Source organism: Pisolithus orientalis (genome assembly GCF_024613125.1).
Source record: "Pisolithus orientalis strain OTSU chromosome Unknown F5J12scaffold_12, whole genome shotgun sequence".
NCBI lineage: Eukaryota > Fungi > Basidiomycota > Agaricomycetes > Boletales > Pisolithaceae > Pisolithus > Pisolithus orientalis.
In genome coordinates this window covers 1-25,040 of record NW_026260793.1, presented here as the reverse complement: position 1 = coordinate 25,040, position 25,040 = coordinate 1, and the positions used below count along the sequence as shown (strand labels likewise).

The window sequence follows — 25,040 nt, the reverse complement described above, 5'->3', positions numbered from 1 at the left end:
CAGAAGGAGTAAGAGGATGATCAGCCTCAGTCATGGCATTTAAGATGGGGGATGGGGGCAGCTGGGTAAGGGTTTTGACAATGTTTAGAGTATAGTCAAGCTAGGCTGTTGTGGGACATCCCACTGGTTGGCAGGGGGTAGGGTGGGATGTCCCACAACAGCCTCTAAGCCTACACTGGGACATCTCACCCCCCCCCCCCCCTCTGGCAACCAGAGGGATGTCCCAAAGCAGCCTCTAAGGTGTTGAAGTAGTAATGTGCACTAATCCTACAAGCACCATAGAGAATCCAATGCAAGGTAGCTCCATGGTCAGAGCAGCTGCTTGACACTGAGAGGGTCCTGGCTCCAAAGCCTCAGAAATGCAAATGGGCACATCTGAACCCCAAGTCTAGTAGTGATTTATAGCTTTGTGATGAGTATTACAAAGTGTACCATTGGACCTTGTCACATTTCTGTCACTTTGAGGGGATGCAACTGCAAGGCACATGGTACCAATCTGATGGGGAAGGCCCCACCATGTCAGGACATCCCAAGTCCCCTTATGAAAGTCAGTGGGATGTACCATCCCAGCCTCAGGGGGCTATGATGGCACATCCTCCTAAGTTACCTTTGCAGATCAGCACAATGCCCCATGACAACCTCAGAGGCTCATCTGGGACATTCTGCCCTCTGCAGATGGTGTTGCAAAGGTGACCAACACCATGTTCTATGTGGGGACTTTGAGATATTGGCTTGTCACACAAGTGTTCAAAAACCATTTACTTCTTCCTTCATACAGTACAAATCGCTTGAAGTATAGACACAAATTGATTGAATTTATTATTGCAATTTTCATGGCAAATGTGGAGGCCCAGGTGGGTCATCCCCCTGGCAACTAGTGAGATGTCCCAATACAGCAGAATCAACATTGCAAAGATGTACATGAAAAGTACTATTGTATACTACTATGCATGGTGGGAGGGGAGGGGATGTATAGGTTGAAGGATACTTTGTGGATTAAACCTGTCAGAGGAGCAAGGGGGCTAGGATTTCTGCAGCTTTTTCAATGCTAACATAAGCTGCACTTTCAGGAGTAGGGACCCCTGCCACCCAAGGCAGTCCTGGGACATCCCAAATAATTGCATTTGAATGGATGGCTATGTGGGAAATCCCATCTGTCCCAGGGCCTAAAAATCTGCATAGCCCTGGGACATGACCAGATGTCCCTGGGCAGACCTTGGTCTGGGAGGCTATGAGGCTGGATGGTTTGGAGAAACTATTCAGCCTAAATGCTTATGCAAATTGGTTACCTGAATTGTCAATGTTCCCCCCCTGTCTTCCATCTTTTCTCTGAGTTTGAGAATTCATTAGAGTAAGTGCATGGATTGTAAAACCATTGATGAGGCATGTGGCACTACCCATTGGGGCACCCAACAGAATCTCTCAGGAGCAACCATGTTGTGCAAACACATCTACAATTGCCTGTATGAGATGACTCTTCCCAGATCCTCTGATTCCAGTGATGAACATCAACATTTGTTCCAGGTCATTCCACCTGTGCTCAATTATTATTGTAAAGGCATGTTTTTGATCTTCATTATTCTGAAGTGTCCACTTTGAAATCATTTGTGATGGGAAGGTTTCTCATTCAAGGTCATTAGCCATGGCCTGAATAGCAGAATGCACACTTTCCACTGTACCGACAGCAAGGGTTGGAGACCACCTGTTGAGAGAGGTTCAAGGACACTTTCTACTCATTGATGTCCTCACTAAGGGCAGATCTTTCAGGTCATTTGCATTTTTGCTGCAAATTCATGTACATATTATGGAGAGAAATCTTATCTTCCATATCAAAACTGACTTCAAGGATTCAGCCATCAAAGGTGTTCAAACACTCACACTGCTTTGGATTCCCATGAAGTGCCTGTGACATGGCAATGATGTCCAACTTGCCCTGAGGGAGGACAGTGCTTCTCTGGTCATCTAAGTCACCAGAAAGCTGTTGGAGTAGTAATCTGCACTAATCCTACAAGCACCATTGAGTACCCAAGGCCAGGTAGCTCAGTGGTTAGAGCACCTGGGTATATGCCAGGGGGTCCTGAGTTCAAATCCCAGCTTGGTCATATTTTCCTTTAGTGGTTCACTGTTTGGCAGCAGTAGGGTAGTTGGCCCTGAGGCCACATGATCTCAAATTCAACAAAAGCAGGCACTCCAACTCATGCTGGTCCATTTGGTCCAGGTCCAAATCAAGAATGAGTGCTTCTTTTATGAGTTCCACATCAAATCCACTGGCTTTCTGCACACAGAGATCAGAAGAGTCTTTCCCCCATGGCATCTTCTCATGATACTTGTCCTGCATGGCATCCCTGGCATCTCTACACTCCAGTTCAATGAAGAAATTTGATATTATGCTGGAGGCAGAAGCTCCAAGCTGGTAAGTATCAAATGCTTCAGTCCAACACAAATATCCACAGAGCAGATCAGAGGGTCTTTGCCATGCACAGAAGAGAAGTAACATCGCCCAGCAGAACTCTTCCATGCACCAGTCCACCTTGTGGGGCAAAGGAATCAATTCTCCTAGCAAAATGGGCCTGACAATGGTGTTGTGCATACACAGTTTATGAGTGCTGAATTGGGGATTCATGGGATCTGCAAATGGTGCTCGAAATCTGCACAAATATGCTGGACATTCAGCAGCTGAACCTGTCATGTCATTTTCATGCACTGTGCATTTTTCTAGTGCCATATCTGTATTGCTTGCTGTCTGTTTAACTTTTTGCATTTGTCCCAGAACTGCCATAAACACATGTCCTCGAAAGGTGCTATGGAGGGATACATCAAGTAATCCAAAGGTTCCAACACCACAGACAGTGTACCATTGGACACATGTGCCATACACATTGAACCACACACATTTCCAGGACAATCCACACTGGCTTCTGTTCTGCAGTCGCAATCACCATTAATGTGAAGCTCATGCAGCACTGCTATGTTGATAAACTCATGAAATTGTATGGTGCAAAACTCATGGCTAGTGTAATAATCACCACCTCCAATTAAATAGCTCATAACCTGTTGATGGGAGACCTTGCACCTGCCCATCATAGCATTGATGGCTTTTGTCAAGGCATGTGACAAATTCATAAAATGCATCTTCGAAGACACTCTGCTCACACTCAGCAATCTGAGGTGGCTCCTGTAAACAAGGATTGGGCACATCCCCTGGCCAGGCAGGTTTTGATGAACCTGTATTTCCAATGCTCTCTATTGTCATTCCAGGAAGCTTACACTGGATAACATCCTCCAACCAGCAGAAGAGCAAATCTTCAAACTGTTCATCATTGATCATCATTGACTGCAACCATTCCAGGTTTGGATGTCCATTGATCCACAGCAACATATGGCAGTGAAGGGTCCCTCTTCCCTGTGCCTCCACCATTCCATAGTATCTGGAACATCTTCCAAACAAACCACAGCCATTGTTATATTTAATAATGACATCTACAAAACCCTGGATGAGAACATCAAATGCCTTAGCCACAGTGGCTGGATGTGAGGTGACAAAGACAGCCCACTCATATGCCCCAAGTTGGCACCACAGAGATATGTCCAGACCCCCAAAGTGAGCAACAGGAACATTCATCAGGTCATGTAGATTTAAAGTCAGGAAAAAGGCCAGGGTACCCAGTTGTCATGTCAGTGAGTGAATTTTGTTGCACCAACATAGCTTGTACCCATCACTGCTGGGCAGTGAATGACGGATTACATTTAGCTCTTGAAACAATCAGAGCATGCTCCTCTTGCTAACAGTCACAACCTTTGCCCTTGGGTCCTGTTCCAATTTCTCAGCCAAAGATGTTATGAAGGACTCAGCCTCATGAATATCACTCACAAGGCTGTGGCATCATGCAGATGGTATGGAGAATGCCACATTCTTGCTTGCCACCAGTTTCTGCAAAATATTCCAGCATATGAAAGGAAAACTTGGGTCTTGTGTGAAGGGCAAGTCCACTTGTCACAACAAATTCTTCAGTTGACATTGGAAGGACATGTGTTGTTTGGGTTGTCAAGCAGGATGGTTAAACCCACCAATCCCCAAGGATCGAGGTGGGGGAACACTGTGGTCAAACAGGCAGGCAAGTTGTCATTCATCAACTTGGAACCAGCACAACTGACTAGAAACCTCTTGTGATCCAATGCATGGGCCAGTGCAGTCGCTTTCATAGCCTGGCATGACTGCTTGGAATGATCCCCATCAATATATGCAACCATTTCTGTAACAAGATCAGCAGTCATTGCAGACCAATTGCTACTGTCACTAGCATTGACTGTCTCATTGCTGTCTTGAAGATGCATCAGTAAACCACTTTGTGAGCTGGTAGTCCTAGGGAATCTGTCCAGTGCTGGACAGCTCTGGACAGCTCTGGCCAGCAAAAGTGATTTACTGATGTGAGTGATCTCAACTCCTTGCAGAACACCTGTATCCTCTTCACCATTCACTAATGCCACCAAGTTCTCTGCACTGAATGTGATTCCATTCTTCAAATACCACTCAATGTTGGAAACCAACCACTCAATTATGCACTTCACCCTTGATTTACTGATGAGAACAGGTGGGAATTTGTGCAAAGCATCTGCACTGGGACAAAAGGTACCACCTGAAAACACCACACACACAGCCCCCTGCAAATCACTTGCTGTCAGCAGAAGGCCATTCAATAGAGAAGAAGGATCCTGAAGCAAGAGAGCAACATTCCCTCTGTTAAACTGCTGACTGGCTTCTTCAGGACCCCCCCCCCACTGAAATGTTCCTAGTTTGATAATGATGAGTAATGATAGTAGTGCAACAAGCAATGACAACCATCAGCTCCACCACACTACTAGTCTGTATACACCACTGAATGTCTTGGGGCAACTCACTCAACACATAATATTGAAAATTAGCTATCACATCCTTTGGTTGTCACAGCAGTTTTGCCATAAGAGCCTTTCAACATGAAATGCACATCTGCACCTTCCTGATCTCATCCAAGCAATGCATCCCTTGAGGACAAAGTATGGTGCCATGGTACTTTTCTAAATCATACAACTGGGGTCAACAAAATATTTACAGTAGCAATGGACATGTGATACCACACTCATGAATACGAAGAGCATCAATACACATCACATGCCACAGCTCACTACTGAGAACCACAGCATGAAATTCTGCAATAGCCATTAGGTTGTTCACTGTAAGAAATGGGTACTGTTCCACACACTCACAAAGTGAGTGACTTGAACACACCAACAATGACCCTGTTGGATACAATGAACCCACACTCAAATTGTTATGCACAGCAGCACATTCAAATGTGAACTCCCAATGTAAAATCTCATAGCTAATCACACTAACATCACTGACCCCAGCAATGTCAACACACAAGTGGTGAATGCCACTATCCATGTTATTATGCACTCTCTCAACTGTGTGCTTCCCAAAAAATGTGCACAATGGTGCATTGAGAAAGAGGCACCAACCCCAAAGGAAACCCACACATGTGACTGGACCTGGTGGCCCAGTATGATTTGTGGTCACAAAGAGTTTGAAACCCATGCATGTGACTGGACCCAGCAGCCCAGTATGATTTTCAGTCACAAAGAGTTTACAAACCTGGGCCTAACAGCATCCAGGAATATGCACGTAGGGGTTCATGTATAAGTAAACATCTGATAGAAATAAAAATACAAGGTGAGTCAAAGGTGAGTTGGGGAAGCTGTCAGTGTAATGCCAGTTTTGTTGAGAATGCATTCCAGAGTTATGGTAGCCTCTTAAAATTTCACCCAGAGGGCTCAGAGTTTCCCCCCAACCCTCAGAATTAAATTCCAATGTCACCACACTTACTAATTACAGTACTATAAATTTTCCACACCATTCTTTTCCACCTCAGTCACACAAACACATTGGATGGAATGGCAGAATCAAAAACAGAGTTGCTTCGTGTAAAAGCTCTACAGACCCACCATCCTCCGACAAGGCAAGGGCATCTTCCATTTCCTGCGAAGCAGTGGAAGAAAGATGATTTGGAACTGATTTTCACGAAAACAGACTTGTTTCTCCTGGGGGATAACAAGGCGACATGGGGAGATGCACCAACCAACACCAATACCAGCATATGTATGTCCAAGATATGGAAAATCATTCTATTCAGTGGCTATCGGATATACCATCCCACAAACGTCTTGATAATCAAAGTACATACATTAGACTGAAATGGGCGCGCCCTGAGACTGAAGCGCTTGGCATAAAAGCTCTCCCGACCCTCCGTCCTCCGCTAAGACTCCCATGTCTCCCATGTCTCTGAACGTCTTCAAAATATGCTCACCTGCACCGGAGAGATGGGCAACCTTGGCACAAGCAGCATGAATAGCAAGGTAGGTTGAACTGGGGAGGGAAAGCTCCGGATCCGTCGTTGAAAAGGTAACAGATCGTGGGATATCACGAAGCAGGAGATCCTCGACTGAATCAAGTTCGTATACATTGGGTACGTCCTACAATGCGGGTCCTTGCTTGAAATCGCTCAGAAGAGGGCAGAGGAACTACAATTCGCACCGTTTCACAAAACCAAATCTGCAGCGAATCAAACAGCTTGTGAAGGGTTAAATCCATCGTCATGACATTTTCGAGTCGATTTATACCGATACCATTGAGCTCCTGCTGCAGGTGTCCGTAGCCGAAGCGGTCAAGTACTGCCCAAACAGAAGCAGCATAGTGCTCCTAAAACAACGATCAACAAGGAAAAGTGTATTTCCAGTGAAAAACCAACTTTATTTGAGCCTGATGTGGTATTTGCATTGATAGACTCCGGAAAGGTGTGAGCACACTCAGTGACTCCCATGCGCCCTCCATCCGTCCTAATGGAACCTAGCAACTCTGTGTTGTCCTTGACGTACGACCAGTCATAAACTTTGGTGATAACACACCGATAACCATCCCTGGCGAGGGCCTGTTTACATAAAACAAACGTAAGACACAATGATAACAGGCTAAAACGGATGATACGAACGAGCCTCTTAGCCATTTGATGATTTGGAGGGGGCCCGTTCAATCTGGCCTTCATCTCCTTTACGGATTGGTCAAAGGACGGTCTAGACGGGTGAGATGTAGGCGTCGGCGTGCGCCCCTTGTTAGCTGAGACTGGACTGGTTAAGTATGTCCGGAGAAAAAGCTGTTAACTTGGAGAACGTACACAGCTTAACGAGAAGCTGATAGAATTGCTCCCCTAATTCCAGTAGTTTTTCGTCGTCGCCATTGATCGTTATGATCTCAGTAGTGAATCTACCATTCAACTGGAGACCCGGAAAATGGTGGAAGAGGAAACCAAGTATTCGGCATCTCATCAACTTCTTCTCCAATGAATCGAGAGTATTCGTCTTCTTGTCCAACTTGTCCTTCTCCGAGTCAATCTCGCGTAGAATTCTCCATTCAAGTCCGAGAATTATGTTGTATGCGCTGACGATACCGGGTTGGTTGTCATAGCCTTTCAGCGTAGGTGGAAGTTGGGGCATGACGATTGAGTACTGAGTCCCAGTGAGAACCCGTCATATCCATACATAGGTGTAGATACATATTTGTATGTACCATAGTTTATATGTATGTGCAACTATGCTTATGGCATGCAGCGACTGAAACTAAGTTAGAGCATATTTCCCCATAGAAATCGCTACTGAAACTTTCTCATTTGGATTCCTCAAGTCGTCGTGATTATAAGATTTCAATGAAGATTTTCCATTGAATTCATTCCATTTCACTGACTCTACAACATTACAACCTAGGTGTGCTATCAGACCTGTTGATACAGATTGACTTACATCGTACCACAGATATGCCAGATCTCGAAGGTGAAGTATATTGGTGTACATGCAGAAAGTACTGTAAGGGCACCCGGAAGCCTCTGAATACCCTTGCTACTTGGTGGCGTCACTTTCATGATGCAGGCGAAGATGAAAAACAAGACATTCATTTAGCAAGATGCTCTGACACCTTCCATGCCTTTGTTGCAAGTAATAGACTTTCTGGTTCCAAGCATCTTTCTGAGAATGGTCCCGATGGTGACTGCAACTCCTCCAAGCGTCTCCATCTCTCCAATGAGGATGACTTTGAGGTGAGTTCATTTTATGTATTTGTTATATTCCTATAAATCAAGACTACCAGGTTCTCCAGGTGCATGAGCATTCACCTTCACCTGCGTCTCCCAATAGCATGCCTGAAGAGATGCACAAAGACTTTCCCCCTCCTGACTCTCCCCATAATTCACCTGGGCAGACATGTGAAGACTTTCCCCCTCCTGGCTCTCCCCATAATTCACCTGGGCAGACACACAAAGACTTTCCCCCTCCTGGCTCTCCCTGTAATTCACCTGGGCAGACACATGAAGACTTTCCCCCTCCCAACCCATGGAGAAATCCTCTTGTTGATCTTGACTTGAATGAACTCACAGATTTCGCCTCTACAAATCCCAAGCACATGTGAAGCATGGATTTCATCTGGTGGATTCAGAACACTTCACTTGGTGATGGGATGGGGCTTGGAGGAGAGTCTGTTGACTGGCTCCGCAATCCTCCGATGGACGTCCTCAAACTCATTGATCCTTGTCAAAAACTTGCCATCCAAATCTTCATTGCTCTCGAGCACTCATCAGAGTCTGCATATGAGAAGATATGCATTGGCATCCATGCCTGTTTTCCAGGCTCTGAACTTCCCTCGTTCTACCAGGTCAAACACCTCCTTGTGGACCTAACTGTTGGAAATATTCTAATAGTTCCGACGTCTAGAGTCATCCAGACTTCCACATGTCTCAACATGTTGTTTATCACATGACATTCCTTAGCAATCAGCTCCACAATGATGTCATACTGACATCATATCATACGTCATATTCCATGACCTTCCATGCTATTCTTTACTATACTGAGTAGTAGTTTCCTTTTATGCTACTGGTCCATGCATACCTACTCATGTATATAAACTCAGGGATTTCTTCCTCAATTCCTATCGAATTCTACATTCGTTCTTCACTTGTCTACTCTACAACTGAGCCCCTCAAAAACTTACTCCAGTTTAACAAATCTACTACTGTTCTTAACAAGGCAAGTGTTCGTGCCTTTTGCTCTTTGTTTCTCCCATTCCTCTGTGCAATTGGTTATGAGCCCTGCTTGCTAGGCGGTGTGCTATTTACACATTTGCATCGAGCAATCACTGCCAATGGGCAAATCACAATGGATGTTGTAGGCCTAGATGCACTAGGAATGGTAGTAGTAGTCTTCACTGTGTCGCTTGCCGCTGGTCTAAACCAGGCGGTACTTTTACTTCATTATGGTGGTTATGATCTGATTTATCTACACGAGCTGTTTGTACGCTCAGTGGCCTTTTGGCTTTCTTTTCTAGGTCTCTCCGCTTGGTGGCGAAGGCGACAGTTTCTGCTACAAGAGCAGATTCTTCGCAGAGCGCTGCTACAGTGACTCATTCTTCGACCTCCAACTCTGCCTCTGCATTACCTTCATTTTCATCTTCCCGACATCAACCATGACGCTGACTTAGATCCTGTTCTGCCCTATGATGAGGTTGAGGCGTTTGATCCGCCATCTCCACGTCAGGCACCAACTCCTCTTCCTGAGGAGGTTGTTGCTTTGAACGAGTTGCTCAATCCTGAGCTCGTTCTCGCTGTCATCAATGATGATAACGCGGAGTTTGATTTACTCTAAAAAAAACTTGTTCGTGTTTATGTCTACAAATAATGGGAACTAATCTACGGTCTCTACAAGATGTCTTTGGTTGTTGCTAAGAAGCTTGAGCTCGCTATCGCTGAGCAGCAGGATGGAATGTATGAAGTAAAGTGGTGGAAGTATGCAGTGAAAGAGATTATAGAATATACCGAGATGATATACATACACGGTTGCTCCACTTGGAGAAAGGCAGTTCCATTGTCAGTTGCATTCTTCAAGAAGCCAAATCCGGCTACTTATCTCGTCCCAATCGACACGGTGGAAACAGTGTGGCAACAAATGCCCCACTTTCCCAGTTTCAAGTCACCCTTCTTCTATCCAGGTCTCCATCTTGCCTTCCACAGTTATTTAACCGATTTCTTCCCAAAACTGTCTCATATGTCGACTCCTCACATGATTGCTAACTTCAATGGTTGTGATCTTCCTTCAGCATACTATGAAAATCCTTCCCTCGACACTGTTCTGGCATTTTCGGTCACCCACGATACATTTGTATACATCTACTACAACGTCCACCCACTTTACGACCCATGCTTCAATGGTGTCGTCCCTCCTCTCCGCCTTTGGAACCAACATCTTGAGTTCCATTTCAGAGGAACTTGGGCTGACAGAAGTACCGACATTGCCTGTATCCCAGGGTGGTTCCGAGAACGGAGACGTGGAGGAGACAGCTTTGATAGCAACCTCTTTAGGTCTATTCGATGGTATAGGGATGAGGCAGATGTGGGAGTTACCTTGCGATATAACTCTGCTAACCAGCATCTTTCATGGGGTCTCAACCCCATTAATGCAGAATTCGCTTACTGGCCCAGATCAGAGGAGATTCTGCACGATCTTGAACATGTCATGGACGACTCTATTTTTGATTATCTCACAGAACCCTGACCTTGTGGAATTCGCACTACAGCTCTTAGCCAAGCTCGTGAAGCTCAAGCCATACACCAGAAACTATCCTCTTCCAAGCTCTCTGGATGCACCATACATATCAGGTGGCTGAAGCCATTCAGGAACTAATACTTGTACTTTGTATGAATCATACAATTGTCTTGAAGTATTAGTGAAGGACAAACATTTTCGCTATTCTCCTGCCATAAATGTACCATATTCTTGCGCTGATCCCTACTTGGGATTTCGTTCGGATGGGATTCTGTTACATGACTGTAACTGGAGCTTTATGAGCTACCATTATTTCCCTCTGCTAGATGTTTTAAGTCTAGAGCACAATAATTCTCACATCTCATCCTGGAGATTCGCTGAGAAAGGTACTATGGCACCACAAACAAAAATGGAGAAGCGAAGAAATCCTCGTCCTTATTTCAAGAATCAATGTTCCCATCGTCGCCAGCCATCTCAATCTGCTAGAGCTTCTGCTCGCAGACCCAAAAGGAATCAGATTCATGAATTGAATCCTCCATCCATTAAAATCCATCCGACTCACTCATTCTTATATGAACACCTGCTTATGGACTTTTGACACTAGATGTCCAAAGGTCTTTCCAAGCAGATCCCCAAGCTTAACGGCTTGAACTATGCCTCTTGGTCCATTCTTATGAAGGCTTACATGCAAACCCTTGGTATTATGGGAATCGTTGACAGTACAATTGCAAGACCTGCTGCTGGTGCTGCCACCACAGACATTGCTGCCTGGGTCACCTCTGATACACGTGCCCAAGGCATTCTCACACTCTATTGCGATCCGATGATCACAATGTCGATTGACAGGCATGCTACTGCTCATTTGAAATGGAATGCGCTTCTTACCACATACGGAACTCCTTCAGCGATGACAACTTTCATGGAGTTTCAACGCCTAATCCATATACAAATAAAACCCAAGGATGACATAATGGCTAAAATCATGGAGATCAATATGCTTCTCGCTGCCATTAGTGCTCAGGGCATTGCCCTTAATGATAAAATGAAAGTGCTAATTCTTGTCCATTCAATGACACAAGCCTTGGAACAGGCTCCCATCAATATCCTATCATCTATTGCTGCCGATCAACTTTCTCCCAATACCATCATACCTCATATGAAAGAAGTCTGGGCCCACAAATTGGGCAAAACTATGCTTCCACAACAGGACAAATCTGGATCATCTTCGACCCAGATCAAACAAGAATCAAATTCTCTTCTGGCACAAATGAACAAGCCGCCACTCTGTCAAATATGCAGAGGTGGTCATAATACTTCTGATCATCAATCTGGATCTGGATCAGGATCCTTTCATGGTTACCATGGAGGTCATGGAAGAGGTTGCGGAGGTCGTGGACGTGGAGGTGGAGGTTATACTCCCTACACTCCACAACAACAGCAGCAAGGTTCTGGTTCTCGTGGCTGAAGCCAGAATAGACGCCATGGCAAGGGCAAAGCCTGTGCCCATAATCTCAAAGTAGAAGGCATGGAAGCAATTGACACAGCCTATATCGAGGAACTTCCAGAAGGTTCCGATGATCCAAACTCTAGATCCTGGGATGTCTACCTGGATCAAGAATACTTCGAGAATGCTGCTGCTTCTTTTGATGCAGGAGATTTTGATATCACTGCAATCAATATACCTCTCCATGAATCATCTCCCGAGTATTCTCTCCCGGATCCTACTCCGGTTGAACGAGTCTACTCTAATGACCTTAATACATATCTCAGACAACATGTCATAACTGACACCGAGATGTATGATCCTGATCTCTCCTGCCAAGATCTTACTATGGCGATGGAAACTGTGGGGGACTCCCCAAATTATCCAGTTGATGTCACTACCGGAAATCTTGCTCCTTGGTATCTGGAGGAAATTCAAAATTTCCAACTGGATCAAGTTGAGTCAGTCAAGATTTGTGTTAACATCCCTGGCTCTAATATCTGCCAATGCACTATTTGTCACTGATCAGCCACAACTTGCAACCTGCTGGTGGTTTCCCTTTGAGAACCAAAGCAATGGAAGTACTCGGACTCTCATCTGAGGAAGATTTCCCTTCCCCCTGCTGAGCAGGACGGGTCATGTACGAGTGGTTCCTTTGAACCCTCAGTACGAGTGGGAAATTCCATTTTGGCTGGCAAGAACTTGGTGGAGAACAGGAATGTTGAGGACAATGGCACTTTGGCTTTGCCGAACAAATGGACTTTTGATCTCTCTTCCCCTCGATTTCGAGGACAGAATAGTAGAGACGGAGGATCTCTCCGAAAATCTGTATTAATTAAAAATTCTTCTAAAAAGAAGAATTGCCCAATGTCCTTATCTCAATTTCATGAATCTGTGCCAGAAAAACTTGTATGTAAACCACTCCGTATAAAGCACAATCCAGACATCGAGTATGATCCCAACGAATCTGCCTCTGGGTATTTACCCATGCAATTCAATGGTCATGCCTTCGATTCTTATGACTGTTACCCTTTGGGTGTACCATTGTCATATACGAATCTAAAAAAGAACCTACCAAAGGGTGAGTCTTTATGGATGTTGGATTCTGGAGCATCACATCATGTGACTCCTTTTAAAACTGATTTCTTGACTTATCGAGAATTTAAAAATCCACCTTTGGCCTCTACTGTGGGCACAAAAAAGGTTCAACTTCTTGGTCAAGGAACAGTGGTTATTCGCCTGGAAAATGGCAATAACCTACCACTACATAATGTTGTTTACAGTCCTTTGTTTTCAAAGCGACTATGTTCACGAAATGCGCTCCTCAATAACGGGTATCGGAGCACAGCGACACTTGCTGGCGAGACTATCAGAGCACCAAATGGCCGGATTGTCCTTGAAGCAAAAGTAGCTTCACCGACTTCACCTCTTCACTGGTTTGTGGGCGTACCGCTTCCACCTACCACTGCCTTTGGGGTCCTTTGCCCTTTGGTCAAGGATACACAAGAGTCTCTTTGGCATAATCGCATGTGTCATCCTGCTAATGCAGTTCTCAGACATATTTGCCGATTAGGCCTTAAACAAGAACTACAAATACAGGGGGAGACTACCTCTTGCAAAGGTTGCATGCAAGGCAAACTTTCCTCTGAAGCTTTTAAACCATCATGGAAATGTGCTGTTAAACCTCTCCAGTTGGTCCATGCAGACCTTCTTGAATTGCCTGTTGAATCTTATTTTCGGTCCAAATATATCTTAACCCTCTTGGATGATTATTCGTCCTATGGTTTTTGTCTCTACCTTGGCAACAAATCTGACACCTATACTGCTTTTGCCAATTGGATGGTGTCTGTGCAGAATACTACAGGGCATCATTTACTTGCACTCTGTTCAGATCGAGGGGGAGAGTTTATGGGTATCACTTTCAAGGCGCTCCTTTCTTTGCGTGGAATTACCCATCAATTGTCTATAGCTGACCAGCCGCAGCAGAATGGTCATGCTGAATGCTTTAATCAGACTATTTCCGAGAAGGCTGGGACCATTCGACATCATGCTTGCGTTCCTAAATGCTTCTGGAACTTTGCTTTTGATTGTGCACTTCATGTGTACAACAGAACTCCTCTCAAGAGGATTACTTTCAAGACTCCGGTAGAACTCTTAGGAAAAGTCCCGGATATCTCTTATTTCCGCACCTTTGGCTGCAAAGCTTTTGTATGGGTTCCCAAGGAACAACACAAAGACAAATTGGAACCTCATGCAGTTGAAATGGTTTTCTTAGGCTATGAAGCTAATACCAAAGGATATCAGTTTCTTAATGGACAAAAGATTATCCTTTCCTGAACTGCAAAATTCGTAGAAGACTCTTTTCCTTTCTGCTCTGGTCATTCAAAATCCAAAACCTTTGACCCCAATACCAAAGACGACCATGAATCAACTTCCTCTGATTCTGAAAGCCTACATTCATTACTGGATCCTGATCAGATCCAACCACTGACTCATCACCGGCAACCACCTTGTCCATTAACTCCACCACAACCACAAAACCCACAGCAGAGAGCTGTGGACCAGCCTAGAGCTCAACAACAACCATGAAGAGCACCTGCTGCTGTACCACCAGTCAACCCTCGTCATCTTAGGCATCCTTATCAACCTGAATTTGTTCAGGGAGACTCGCACAATGTTTGCAGAGCTCAACCTGCTGATGACAGAGAACCTCATCCAAAATGTCGATTTATTCCAGTTTCTGATCCAGAAAATATCTATGGAGATAGGTCTCCTGTAGAAATTGAACGAGACATTCAAAGAAATCGGGATCAAGCACAACAGTGGATTCATAATGCTGAGCAACATGCTTGCAATTCCAGAGAAGATATTCGGAGATATGCAGAGGAACGTAGACCTCCTTCTCCGAGGTTACCTCCTGCAATGATTCCTCCTGAAGTTCCTCGTCAGTGGACAGAACATCCACAAGGAACTACTCCCACATCTCCTGGATCTCCACTTACTCCTCTTCCGGATACTCCTAATTCTCCAAAAGGCATGCCAGATCAACAGTTGGAAATGCATCCTTTCGAGTTTGCATTGGCTGCCCAGATCAAAGAATCACCGGAACACTATAAAGATGTGCTCAGGTTGTCTCCCGATTTACAAAAGAAATGGTTCAACGCTATGAAAGATGAATTAAAGTCTATTGAAGAAAGACAAGTATGGACCTTGGTGGATCCTCCCAAGAATCGGAAACCTGTAAAGTGTCGATGGGTTTTCACAATAAAAAGTGATGGTTGTTATAAAGCTCGTCTTGTGGCTAAAGGCTTTACACAAGAATTTGGTACTGACTTTGAAGATACCTTCTCTCCAGTGGCTTGATTCAAAACAGTTCGAATTCTACTTGCTTTCGCTGCCCAAAGAAATTGGGATACTGAAGCCCTGGATGTTAAAACTGCCTTTTTATATGGCAGTCTTGATGAAGAAATTTATATGGAGCAACCAGAAGGTTTCAAAGTTTCGGGTCAAGAACACAAGGTTTATTGGTTGCTTAGAGCTCTTTATGGCTTGAAGCAAGCTGCGTTGGCATGGAATAAAGCCCTTCATCAATCTTTACTTGCAATGGGCTATATGCGATCAAAAGTGGATGCTGGAATTTACATTCACATATCCAAAGCTGGAATCGTCATTTTTCTCATCTATGTCGATGATGGACTCTTTCTAGGATCAGACAAACGTCTTCTAAAGGCCAAGAAAGAACAATTTATGAAGAAATGGGAATCCCGAGATCTTGGTGAAGTCAAGGAATACCTTGGCATTCAAATTCATTGAGATAGGTCGAAGAAAGAAATCTATATCGACCAGATACCTTACATCAAAAAGGTTATCAAAAGGTTCAATATGGAGACTGCTTGAAATGTTCGCACTCCATTACCCTTGGGATATCAACCGGAAAAAGCACCATCAGATTATCAAGCCACATCTTCTCTTTGGTCACAGTACCAGTCAATCATCAGGTCATTGCTTTATATGGCTCTTGGTACTCATCCTGATATTGCCTTTGCGGTTATTCACATGTCTCAATATATGGCAAATCCTACCGAAGATCATCGAAATAAAGCCTTGCATATAGGTCACTATATCGCATCAACTCCTAAACTGGCTTTATACTATTTGGGACTTGAATCTCGAATCTATGGCTTTGCAGATTCTGATTGGGCTGCCAATAAAGACACACGTCATTCTACTACCGGTTATGCCATGTATCTTGGCAATTCCCTTATCTCTTGGCATTCTCACAAACAGAAGACAATCACACTTTCCTCCACTGAAGCCGAGTATATGGCTTTATGTGACGCTGCCAGACAAATCAAATGGTTTTGTATGCTATTTGATGAATTACAACTCAAGACCAAAAAGACAATTCTTTACTGTGATAACATGGGAGCTCGTTTTATTGCTGAGAATCCTGTATCAGACGGTCGGTCAAAGCATATCGACATCCAATGGCACTTCGTTTGCAAATGTGTTCAAGATAGTTTGTTCAGTATTGACTACGTTCAAACTGACAAGCAGAAAGCAGATGGCCTTACGAAATCGTTAACATGGCAGAAGTTCAAGACTAATCGCTTGTCAATGGGTCTTGTTACTTTACCATTTTAGAGTGAGGGGGAGTGTTGGAAATATTCTAATAGTTCCGATGTCTAGAGTCATCCAGACTTACACATGTCTCAACATGTTGTTTATCACATGACATTCCTTAGCAATCAGCTCCACAATGATGTCATACTGACATCATATCATATGTCATATTCCATGACCTTCCATGCTATTCTTTACTATACTGAGTAGTAGTTTCCTTTTATGCTACTGGTCCGTGTGTACCTACTCATGTATATAAACTCAGGGATTTCTTCCTCAATTCCTATTGAATTCTACATTCGTTCTTCACTTGTCTACTCGACAACTGAGCCCCTCAAAAACTTACTCCAGTTTATCAAATCTACTACCGTTCTTAACAAGGCAAGTGTTTGTGCCTTTTGCTCTTTGTTTCTCCCGTTCCTCTGTGCAATACTAACCAGAGTCACATCTATCATCAACCACATGTGTATCAACTCATGCACTGCATTTGTCAGTCCCTATGCCCATCTTGACACCTGTCCTGAATGTGATGAGCCACACTATGACCAGCTTTGACAGAACAGAGGGGTCAAACACCCTCATGCTGTCTTCCACACCATTCCTATCGGTCCCCAACCCAAGCCCTCTGGTGACACCCTGACACCACTAACAAGATGCGTTACTGCGAGGAAAAAACTCAACAAGTGTTTGACGAGCTTCTTGCCAATGATGGCTTCGTCAATGCATATGATGATGTCTTCTGTGGGAGTGCATATATCCATGGTATCTGTGACAGTACCATCACTCCTGACGACACCCTTCTTATGATATCCATCGACAGTGCTCAACTCTTCGAATCCAAGGAATTGGATTGTTGGATATATATCCGGATCATTCTCAACCTCTCACCTGATCATCACTACAAGAAGAAGCATGTCCTCCCTGGCGCAATCATCCCTGGCCCCAAAAAACCAAAGTTCATCGAGTCCTTCCTGTCGCTGGGTTTTCATCACCTCTCTGCCTTGCAATGTGAGGGTCTCAAGATATGGGATTTTGCTCGCAATCGTAACTTCACTTCTCGTCTCTTCCTATTCCTTGCATGTGCTGATGGTCCTGGTCTGCTCACGATGAGCAATTTTGTTGGACACCAAGGTAAAAATGGGTGTCACATGCATTGTCCTCTCAAAGATCGTCGGAAGCCCGGTGCTTCTCAGTACTACCCTGTTCTACTCAAACCCAACAACTATGACATCACTGGTTGTAACCATGGTGATGTCAACATCTATAATGTCGGACCAAGCACCTCTGCGCACTACATTGTACAACTGTGCACCATCCTTCACTCTCGGAATCAGAAAGAATACAAAGGACGATGCCTCGAGACTGGGATTGTTGGCCCCAGCATCCTTCTTGGCCTGCAGCTACACCTCGTCCTCAGTATCCCTGAATGTTTCTCATCAGAAATGATGCACTTCAGTGGTGCAAACATGGCTGCACTATGGCTTGACTTGTGGAGAGGTACCATTGAATTTGCACCAACTGATAACAAGATGACATGGTGTTGGGCTGTTCTAAAGGATCAGCGCAGGTGGGAAGAACATGGGCACGCAGTCAGTGCTTGCAAGCCCTACCTCCCAGGTTCATTCGATGTCACCCCTTGCGATCCCAGCCTTCATGCAAACTCCTGGTACAAAGCCACTGAGTACATCACTTGGATTTATTCTCTCTGTCCAGCACTTTTATTTCAGGTTTTACCCCAGGATATCTGGCACAACTTCTGTAAGTTTGTTGCAGGCTTCCACATCATGGGTCAATACAGTATCACTCCAGCACAACTCAAACTCGCTCGGAACTATCTAGCCGAATGGGAATATGAATTCGAGCAGATACACTACCAACATCACATTGATCGGATTCACTTCATATACCCATGCATCCACCTATCAAACCACCTGGCCTCTGAGGCCGTATGTGTTGGGTTGCCCATTTGCTCTTCCCAGTGGACGATGGAGCACACTATTGGCAACCTTGGCCAGGAGATACAGCAGCCGTCCGACCCATTCTCTAACCTTGCACAGCAAGGCATTCATCGGTGCCAGATCAACGCTCTCATGGCAATGCTTCCTAACCTAGATCCCACAAGTGAAGATGCCAACCCATGTGCATCTGAAGACTTGGGTAATGGCTATCTCCTCTTGCCGAAACATGATAAACATGCAATCGTGGTGCATGGCCACGAAGCACAGGTAATCTTGGAGTATCTGGGGCAAGTAGAACTGCCCAGTGTTCGCCGCTGGGGACGTTTACGACTTCCAAATGGTCAAATTGCACATTCTGAGTTTGTTGAATCACAGAAACCACTTGAAGAATTGCACATGGCTTGTAATGTTATGGTAAGGAGTCAACTGTATATTTCATTGTATATACTGACAAGAACATGTAGGCTATCATTGGAGGAGAGGACCGCATTGCAGAGGTTTGATACTTTGCAAGTGGCCATTGAGGATGACAGTGGTGATGACCTGTATGGAGACTCTGCCCCTCCGCAGTATCACTTCGTGAACGTCACTCTGGTCACATTATACTCCCAGCCACACCCACGTTTACTCGAGGAATCATACGGAGTTGTTGTGTCAAGCACAAACTAGGTGATGTGAGTCTACATGTTATTGAAGTAACTGCCATTCATTCCGTTGTCAGCATGGTTCCTCACAAGATCAATCTGCTAGGCACCATGGAGGATAGGTATTTTTTGGTCGAGAAAATGGGGTTGGAGCTTGCGCATGTTGGGACTGAGAATGATGATGATGAGGATGCATAATACTCTTCATACAAATGCTTGTTTTTCTTAGACTTTTCATAGACTATCATGCGAATATGAGTACAATTTGGTTGTTTCCATGCACACAGTGGGACCAAGATTGCGACCACAACCAGCAATGAGTACATTCTATTATCTGGTATGACTACAGGACACAACCTCTGTATGACGGTACTAGTAATACAAACATGAGGGGATGATGCAATAAAGCGATACAAATCTACATGTCTGCATGGCGCCGCTTGATGTTCTGTTGGGTTGTATTCTCATCTGTGCTGACTTGCGAGAGCTTCCACACGCGTGAGGCGTCTCTAATGCATGAGGTTGCCGCAAGCCTGTCCATTAGAATCATCGGCTTTGGGTTCTCCGATGAGCCAGGGTCTATGAGACACAGAACTGGTTCTGCAAGCAGATGATAGCTAGATCTATTAGTGAGAAAACATAGACAACGTGCATGCACTCACACTTTAGGCGGATTGAATATCTTTACATCGGCCTGTGTGCAGGGTTGGCTCTTGGGGCCTTCTGAACGGTTTTGTAGATGAAGCACAAGTTTCTGAAATGGTATGTTAGATAGATTTGACATATAGTGGGTATATGCACGTACAATAGGTCCTGGATTCTCTGGAGTGAGCATAACAAGATACATGTTCCAGTCAGAAGAGAGAGCATGGATGTCGAGAATGGCTGTATTGTTGACAATGGTAGTTCTGACTGGAATGGTCACTAGAGCGGTGTCGATATCATCAGAGGACATGGTTATGGTTAAGATGCATTAGTTAAAGCATATTTGGTGTGAGGCAAGTCTGGCTCTAAAGACCATATCGGGACACCCTCCTGTTTCCTCCTGCTGTTTCCTCCTGCCACCATGTCGCTCCCTTCCTCTGATGGACAAGCATCCCCATACCCTCTGTTTCTTGACAGGCAGACTAATATCTCGAATAACCTTCAGAACAGCTTGTCCTGTGACTCGTTTAGGACCTCGGGTGATAGCATCTTCCATGGTTTCAACAGCACCCAGCATTGGCTGCACTCTCAAGCACAGATACATGGCATATCTGTCATGTTCTAATATAGCTAACATCTGATCTTGATGAACATAGCTGGGCCACAGGTTAACACACTTCAAGATAATAATACGGTGCGTCTATGTTACACTGGCCAATTTCACACATACAGCTAGCATATCGCCTAGATTCAAGTTCTTAAAGAGACTATCAACAAACTCCAAAGCGAAAATGCAGCACTTGCAGCTGGGAAGACTGCAATCGAGTAGCTGCATCGACCTGATTTATTATTTGATTGACGATGTTGTGTTCGAACAGGGGTGCATATACTGCACTTGTCTCTCAGCTCCGTCCAATTTCAAGCACCAAGGAAGGCCCTAACACATTCCTTAATGTTGGCATGCAGGGCATTCTGCTTCTGCCAAATCTATTTCTTCCTTCAGCTCCACTGCCCCATCATGATAGATCAGCATACAAGAAGGTATGGTTTTGGACAGAAAAGGAGTACAAGGACTGGAAGGCCACCGCGGAGGGACAAGCCATAATGTCTAAATCACAGACACATACCTAGAAGATGAGGATGGCAAGCAGCTACCTGAGAAGTGCATCAGCAAAATTCTCTCAACAATGCGTGAGATCTGGCATGACCTCTGCTGCCAAGGCCAGATTGACGCCAACACGATGTGGACATCAATGCCATTATCCATCAAGAAGATATTTCGTACTGAAATTGCTGGTGCACACAACGAGCTTGCCCTTTGCGAAGACTTGTGGAAAGCTGATAACCTAGCCAAGCAGTACTATGCGTCGTACAAACAGACTTGGTTCACGAATAAGGACAAAAGTCTATTCCCAGCAAGCACAAAGCAGATGCGAAGTTGGAGACAACTGATGTCAACAACAAGCATACCAAAGTTGATGCAGGTTTACCTGAAGACATTTCCTTTGATGCAGAAATCAGTCCTTTATCTGTGTCACCGTTGGCTGATGTTTCTTCGGATTTTTCTGAGGCATCTACCAGTACTTCGAACCCCAAGTCAAACCATAGTGGCTTTTTCGAGCCGAAAGGTAATGATGATACAGGCATCCATTCTAACTCGCATTGACAGCCCGAGAAGCTCGCCCTTTGCCTAAGATTAAGGTGAAAAACATTCTGTAATATAGACTTCACTTGCATACAGGATGTACTGGTATCTTTGGCTTGGGTTGTCTGTGCCATTGCACCACTTGGGCCTCCCACTGTCAGCGCCAGCTACTGCCAACATCCCCAACATGGTGCCTGTTCAATTTCCCCTGCAGACTTCCCCAGCTGAGCATGTTGGCTCGTCTGTATCTCAAATGGTCGCTCCAGCGGTCACTCCAATGAGTGCTGGCTCGTCTGTATCTATCACTCCAACAGTCACTCCAATGAGTGAATCGGTTTGCCCCCCTCCACAGACTTCCCCTGCAGAGGCCAGTGGCGCTGCCAATGTCACTAACACCATAACTGTTCCGCCCCCTTCACAGCCTTCATCCACAGTTACCAGTGACCTGACATCAACAGCTTCCGAGACACTCGGACCAAGCAAGAAGAAGGCTTGGCACCCTGGGTCAAACAAAAGTGCATGGTACGTCGTATTTCATGAGAGGGATGGGTTATACTAATATTGATATGAGGACACTGTGTGCCCACCAGTGGCTCAAGATGGTTTCTCCAAATGGCACACAGGAGGAACTCAATACATATTACAATCAACTTCCTACAGAGACAAAGGAGGTAAGTAATCGGTCACTCTCATCATTTGGTCAATACTAATATGCCTTAACCTAGAAATACAAAGAGGAATACAGGAAACTCGTATGTCGAATTCGCTCCCGATACCACAATCACATGCTGTCAACACACCACTTTGTGTTGGCACTGGTGTTTGGACAAATAGCACCGCAGAGACGATTGCGAAGTGTTCTGGCGGTACCGTGTACTAGTGGTAGATGGGATTTGGGATGGGGTGAGAGTGGTATGTGCAAGAGTGGTAGGAGTGGTAGGGTGAGCAGTAGGGCAAGCAGTAGGGCAGGCAGTAGGGCAAGCAGTAGGGCGAGTGGTAGGGCGAGCAGTAGGATGGGGATGGGGTGGGTGGGTTTCAATGACTATGTACTCATATGTCTGCATACTGGTCAAGTGACCAGGGAGCGGGTGGGTGGGTTTTGTATTTGCACTAGCTATGCATATAATGGCATAGTGATTTCGAGCCAAATTGCCTGAGCTATTGTTGCATATAAATGCATAGTGGAGTCATGGACACAGGGATAGCTAGGTAGATATATGGTTGACTATGCTAATAGGTACATATGGATCAGCATATGCACGAATAGTGAATAATACTATGATAGTGTACATTTACAATGCAAATCTACTTGTTCCTATTTGCCTATATTTACAGATTACTACCTAGTCTGGCATATGGTGGTTTCTCACTGGGACTGAGTGGCAGGAGTCATGTGATGTTCATCACTGTCAAGTCATCTACCAAAAAATTTGCAGGTGGCTGTTCTCACAGCCACTGCAAATGCGCTGACTAAATGGAAGGCACATGTGCGAGAAAGTGAGGGTCGGGCAACTTGTGGGCTGTGCATAACCATTGCCTGTTCATCCATACTCAATCCAATACTACTGAAAGCCACTCTATGCAGGCCACCACAAAATACATGGGTATTCTGTGGAGAGACCTGCCCAAATTTGCTACAGTTGTGGACAAACAAACATGACAATTTCAGTCATCAAATTATCCACACTCAACACAATGTTCTGAAAGTCCAAAAACTATATAATAGGCATACTTATGATACATAGAAACAATCTGCATGAGTAGAATTTTGTAATACTGAGTTTTGGAAATCTTGACCCCCCAAAATTTGGCAGACCCCCTAAAGATTCACAACAAATCTGAAAAATGCAGAACAAAGAGTATTTGGTTAGTACAAGATGTTGCTGCTGTATGAATGTGAGATGGCTCACCTGTGGCAAGTGGAAATTTTGAGATTCAAGCCAAGTTTTCAGTTGCCTTCAAACAAGAATGTCTTGCAGCTGCCCTTGAAAACATGTTATCACCTGGAATACAACTGGTCTGCACAATTGGAATTCTGTTAGTACTGATGTGGCAGGTTATGTGTCATCACCCAACACATCCAAACCTGACAAAGGAGAGTGCCTCCATCAGAGTAAATGAGCATGGTCCTTGTCTTCAAGTACTTCCAACCCAGAAGTCAGTTGGTTGCCCCAAAGAGTACAAAAAGGGACCTGATGTGGGAAGCAAGTCAGAATGTATGAAACAGCAGTACAAAAAGCTTTTGGCAGACCACAAATCACTTTCCAACCTTGGATTTACTTTCTCAAGCCAGCAAAGTCAAGTTCTGCTGCCCTCCCAAGCTTCAAACACACTCCCTGTCTTCTCAGCTGCACCTGCCATGGTTAATGATGAAGCAATGGAACCATTGATCTTTTCACCCTCTCCTTCATCAGCTGAAGAACTTGAGAGCCCCCTTCCATTACCATCTCATGTACCAACACTTGGGACTCTTTGGGAAGCCACTCAGATGATGTATTGATGTCATTGAATGCAGGTTGACTTGTAGAGGATGCTGAGGATGCCTGGGAGGATGTACTTGAAGAGCAGGAATGGGATGGTGTTGAGATTAGGGGATGGGATGAACTGTGGGAGCAAGTCAAGGATGATCTTGTGAAAGGCACAAAAACAAACCTACCATTGTCTCATGTAAATCAGCTTATGCTGATTCAAAGCTTTGCTACCCTCCACTTGAAAGGTCTTGGATGCAATGAGGCCAGTCTGGAAATTGCTTGTCAGTGGCATGAAGGTAAGGGCAAACATTTTGCACAAAAAGTCAGGGCACTTGCTTGTCATTACCAAGTGTTCAAACAGATTCCTGTGGAAAAGTGTGGAGGATGAGCAAATGATCTGAACCCCCTTAAAGATGAACAACTTCAGCTGGCTGCCTGCCAATGGCTTATGTTGCAAGAAGTTGGCCAAGTCACTCCACAGCAATTTCAGCACACACTTAATGAAATGATTATTCCCTCACTTGGCATTGTGCTTGTGAGACCACTCTGTGAACAGATGACATAGCACTGGCTGCTAAAATTGGGCTGGCAGCAGACAAGACTTCAAAAGGGTGTCTACATGGATGGCATGAGTGTGATGATGTCAAGAAGTATAGGCAGGAAGTTTTTTACCTGCAATGGCTGCATTTGAGTGCCACATGGTACACTTTGAAGGATCAGGATTGCTTCATGTTGATCCGCAGCTTGCACCTGGCAAACAGAAGGTCATTGCAATCATTCATGATGAATGTTGCTTCCATGGAAATGATTATAGGACACATGCATAGTGAGTGGCAACAGCCATGATAGACCTTGTACTCAAATGCTTCAGTTTATTACCTGGTCAACAAATCTTGCAGTGAAAAGGAAGAGGGCACATTATCCATGTGTCTGGATTTATTAATGTGGAAG

General features: G+C 44.7%; 6 protein-coding genes and 1 non-coding gene across 7 annotated transcripts; 3 read left to right on the top strand and 4 right to left on the bottom strand.

The window, feature by feature from the left end:
- Positions 1-1,431: 1,431 nt before the first annotated feature.
- F5J12DRAFT_701726 (uncharacterized protein) lies at positions 1,432-1,623 on the bottom strand (the record flags this gene model as incomplete). The annotated part of the gene is made up of 1 exon (XM_051740512.1): positions 1,432-1,623. A coding segment is annotated over one exon (192 nt), but the record flags the coding sequence as incomplete, so codon positions are not given.
- Positions 1,624-2,029: 406 nt separating this feature from the next.
- Positions 2,030-2,102, top strand: F5J12DRAFT_t110. The gene has a single exon. It is a non-coding gene; the product is annotated as a tRNA-OTHER (tRNA).
- A 227-nt stretch (positions 2,103-2,329) lies between these two features.
- F5J12DRAFT_700751 (uncharacterized protein) lies at positions 2,330-2,569 on the bottom strand (the record flags this gene model as incomplete). Its single annotated transcript, XM_051740502.1, has 1 exon — positions 2,330-2,569. A coding segment is annotated over one exon (240 nt), but the record flags the coding sequence as incomplete, so codon positions are not given.
- A 3,602-nt stretch (positions 2,570-6,171) lies between these two features.
- On the bottom strand, positions 6,172-7,562 carry F5J12DRAFT_826633 (uncharacterized protein). Its single transcript, XM_051745523.1, has 5 exons — positions 7,209-7,562; positions 7,026-7,156; positions 6,786-6,965; positions 6,572-6,736; positions 6,172-6,510 (listed from the first exon to the last, which is right to left on the bottom strand). The coding sequence occupies exons 1-5, from the start codon at positions 7,525-7,527 to the stop codon at positions 6,223-6,225; spliced, it is 1,083 nt and encodes a 360-aa protein (XP_051600396.1). The 5' UTR covers positions 7,528-7,562; the 3' UTR covers positions 6,172-6,222.
- Positions 7,563-18,510: 10,948 nt separating this feature from the next.
- F5J12DRAFT_782341 (uncharacterized protein) lies at positions 18,511-19,353 on the top strand (the record flags this gene model as incomplete). Its single annotated transcript, XM_051742721.1, has 3 exons — positions 18,511-18,951; positions 19,073-19,098; positions 19,149-19,353. The coding sequence occupies 3 exons, from the start codon at positions 18,511-18,513 to the stop codon at positions 19,351-19,353; spliced, it is 672 nt and encodes a 223-aa protein (XP_051600395.1).
- A 393-nt stretch (positions 19,354-19,746) lies between these two features.
- Positions 19,747-20,283, bottom strand: F5J12DRAFT_892083 (uncharacterized protein; the record flags this gene model as incomplete). Its single annotated transcript, XM_051747544.1, has 3 exons — positions 19,747-19,945; positions 19,991-20,082; positions 20,134-20,283. 3 exons carry the CDS (start codon positions 20,281-20,283, stop codon positions 19,747-19,749), a joined length of 441 nt encoding a protein of 146 aa, XP_051600394.1.
- Positions 20,284-21,160: 877 nt separating this feature from the next.
- On the top strand, positions 21,161-24,118 carry F5J12DRAFT_892082 (uncharacterized protein; the record flags this gene model as incomplete). Its single annotated transcript, XM_051747543.1, has 8 exons — positions 21,161-21,330; positions 21,390-21,601; positions 21,643-21,674; positions 21,715-21,774; positions 21,833-22,140; positions 22,190-22,289; positions 22,344-22,370; positions 23,912-24,118. The coding sequence occupies 8 exons, from the start codon at positions 21,161-21,163 to the stop codon at positions 24,116-24,118; spliced, it is 1,116 nt and encodes a 371-aa protein (XP_051600393.1).
- Positions 24,119-25,040: the final 922 nt, after the last annotated feature.

Coding starts and splice junctions, on each gene's coding strand:
- F5J12DRAFT_826633 (XM_051745523.1), bottom strand. CDS start 7,527: ATGCCCCAACTTCCACCTACGCTGAAAGGCTATGACAACCAACCCGGT. Junction 7,157..7,208: donor TCAGCTTCTCGTTAAGCTGT/GTACGTTCTCCA, acceptor TAACCAGTCCAG/TCTCAGCTAACAAGGGGCGC. Junction 6,511..6,571: donor AGATTTGGTTTTGTGAAACG/GTGCGAATTGTA, acceptor CCCGCATTGTAG/GACGTACCCAATGTATACGA.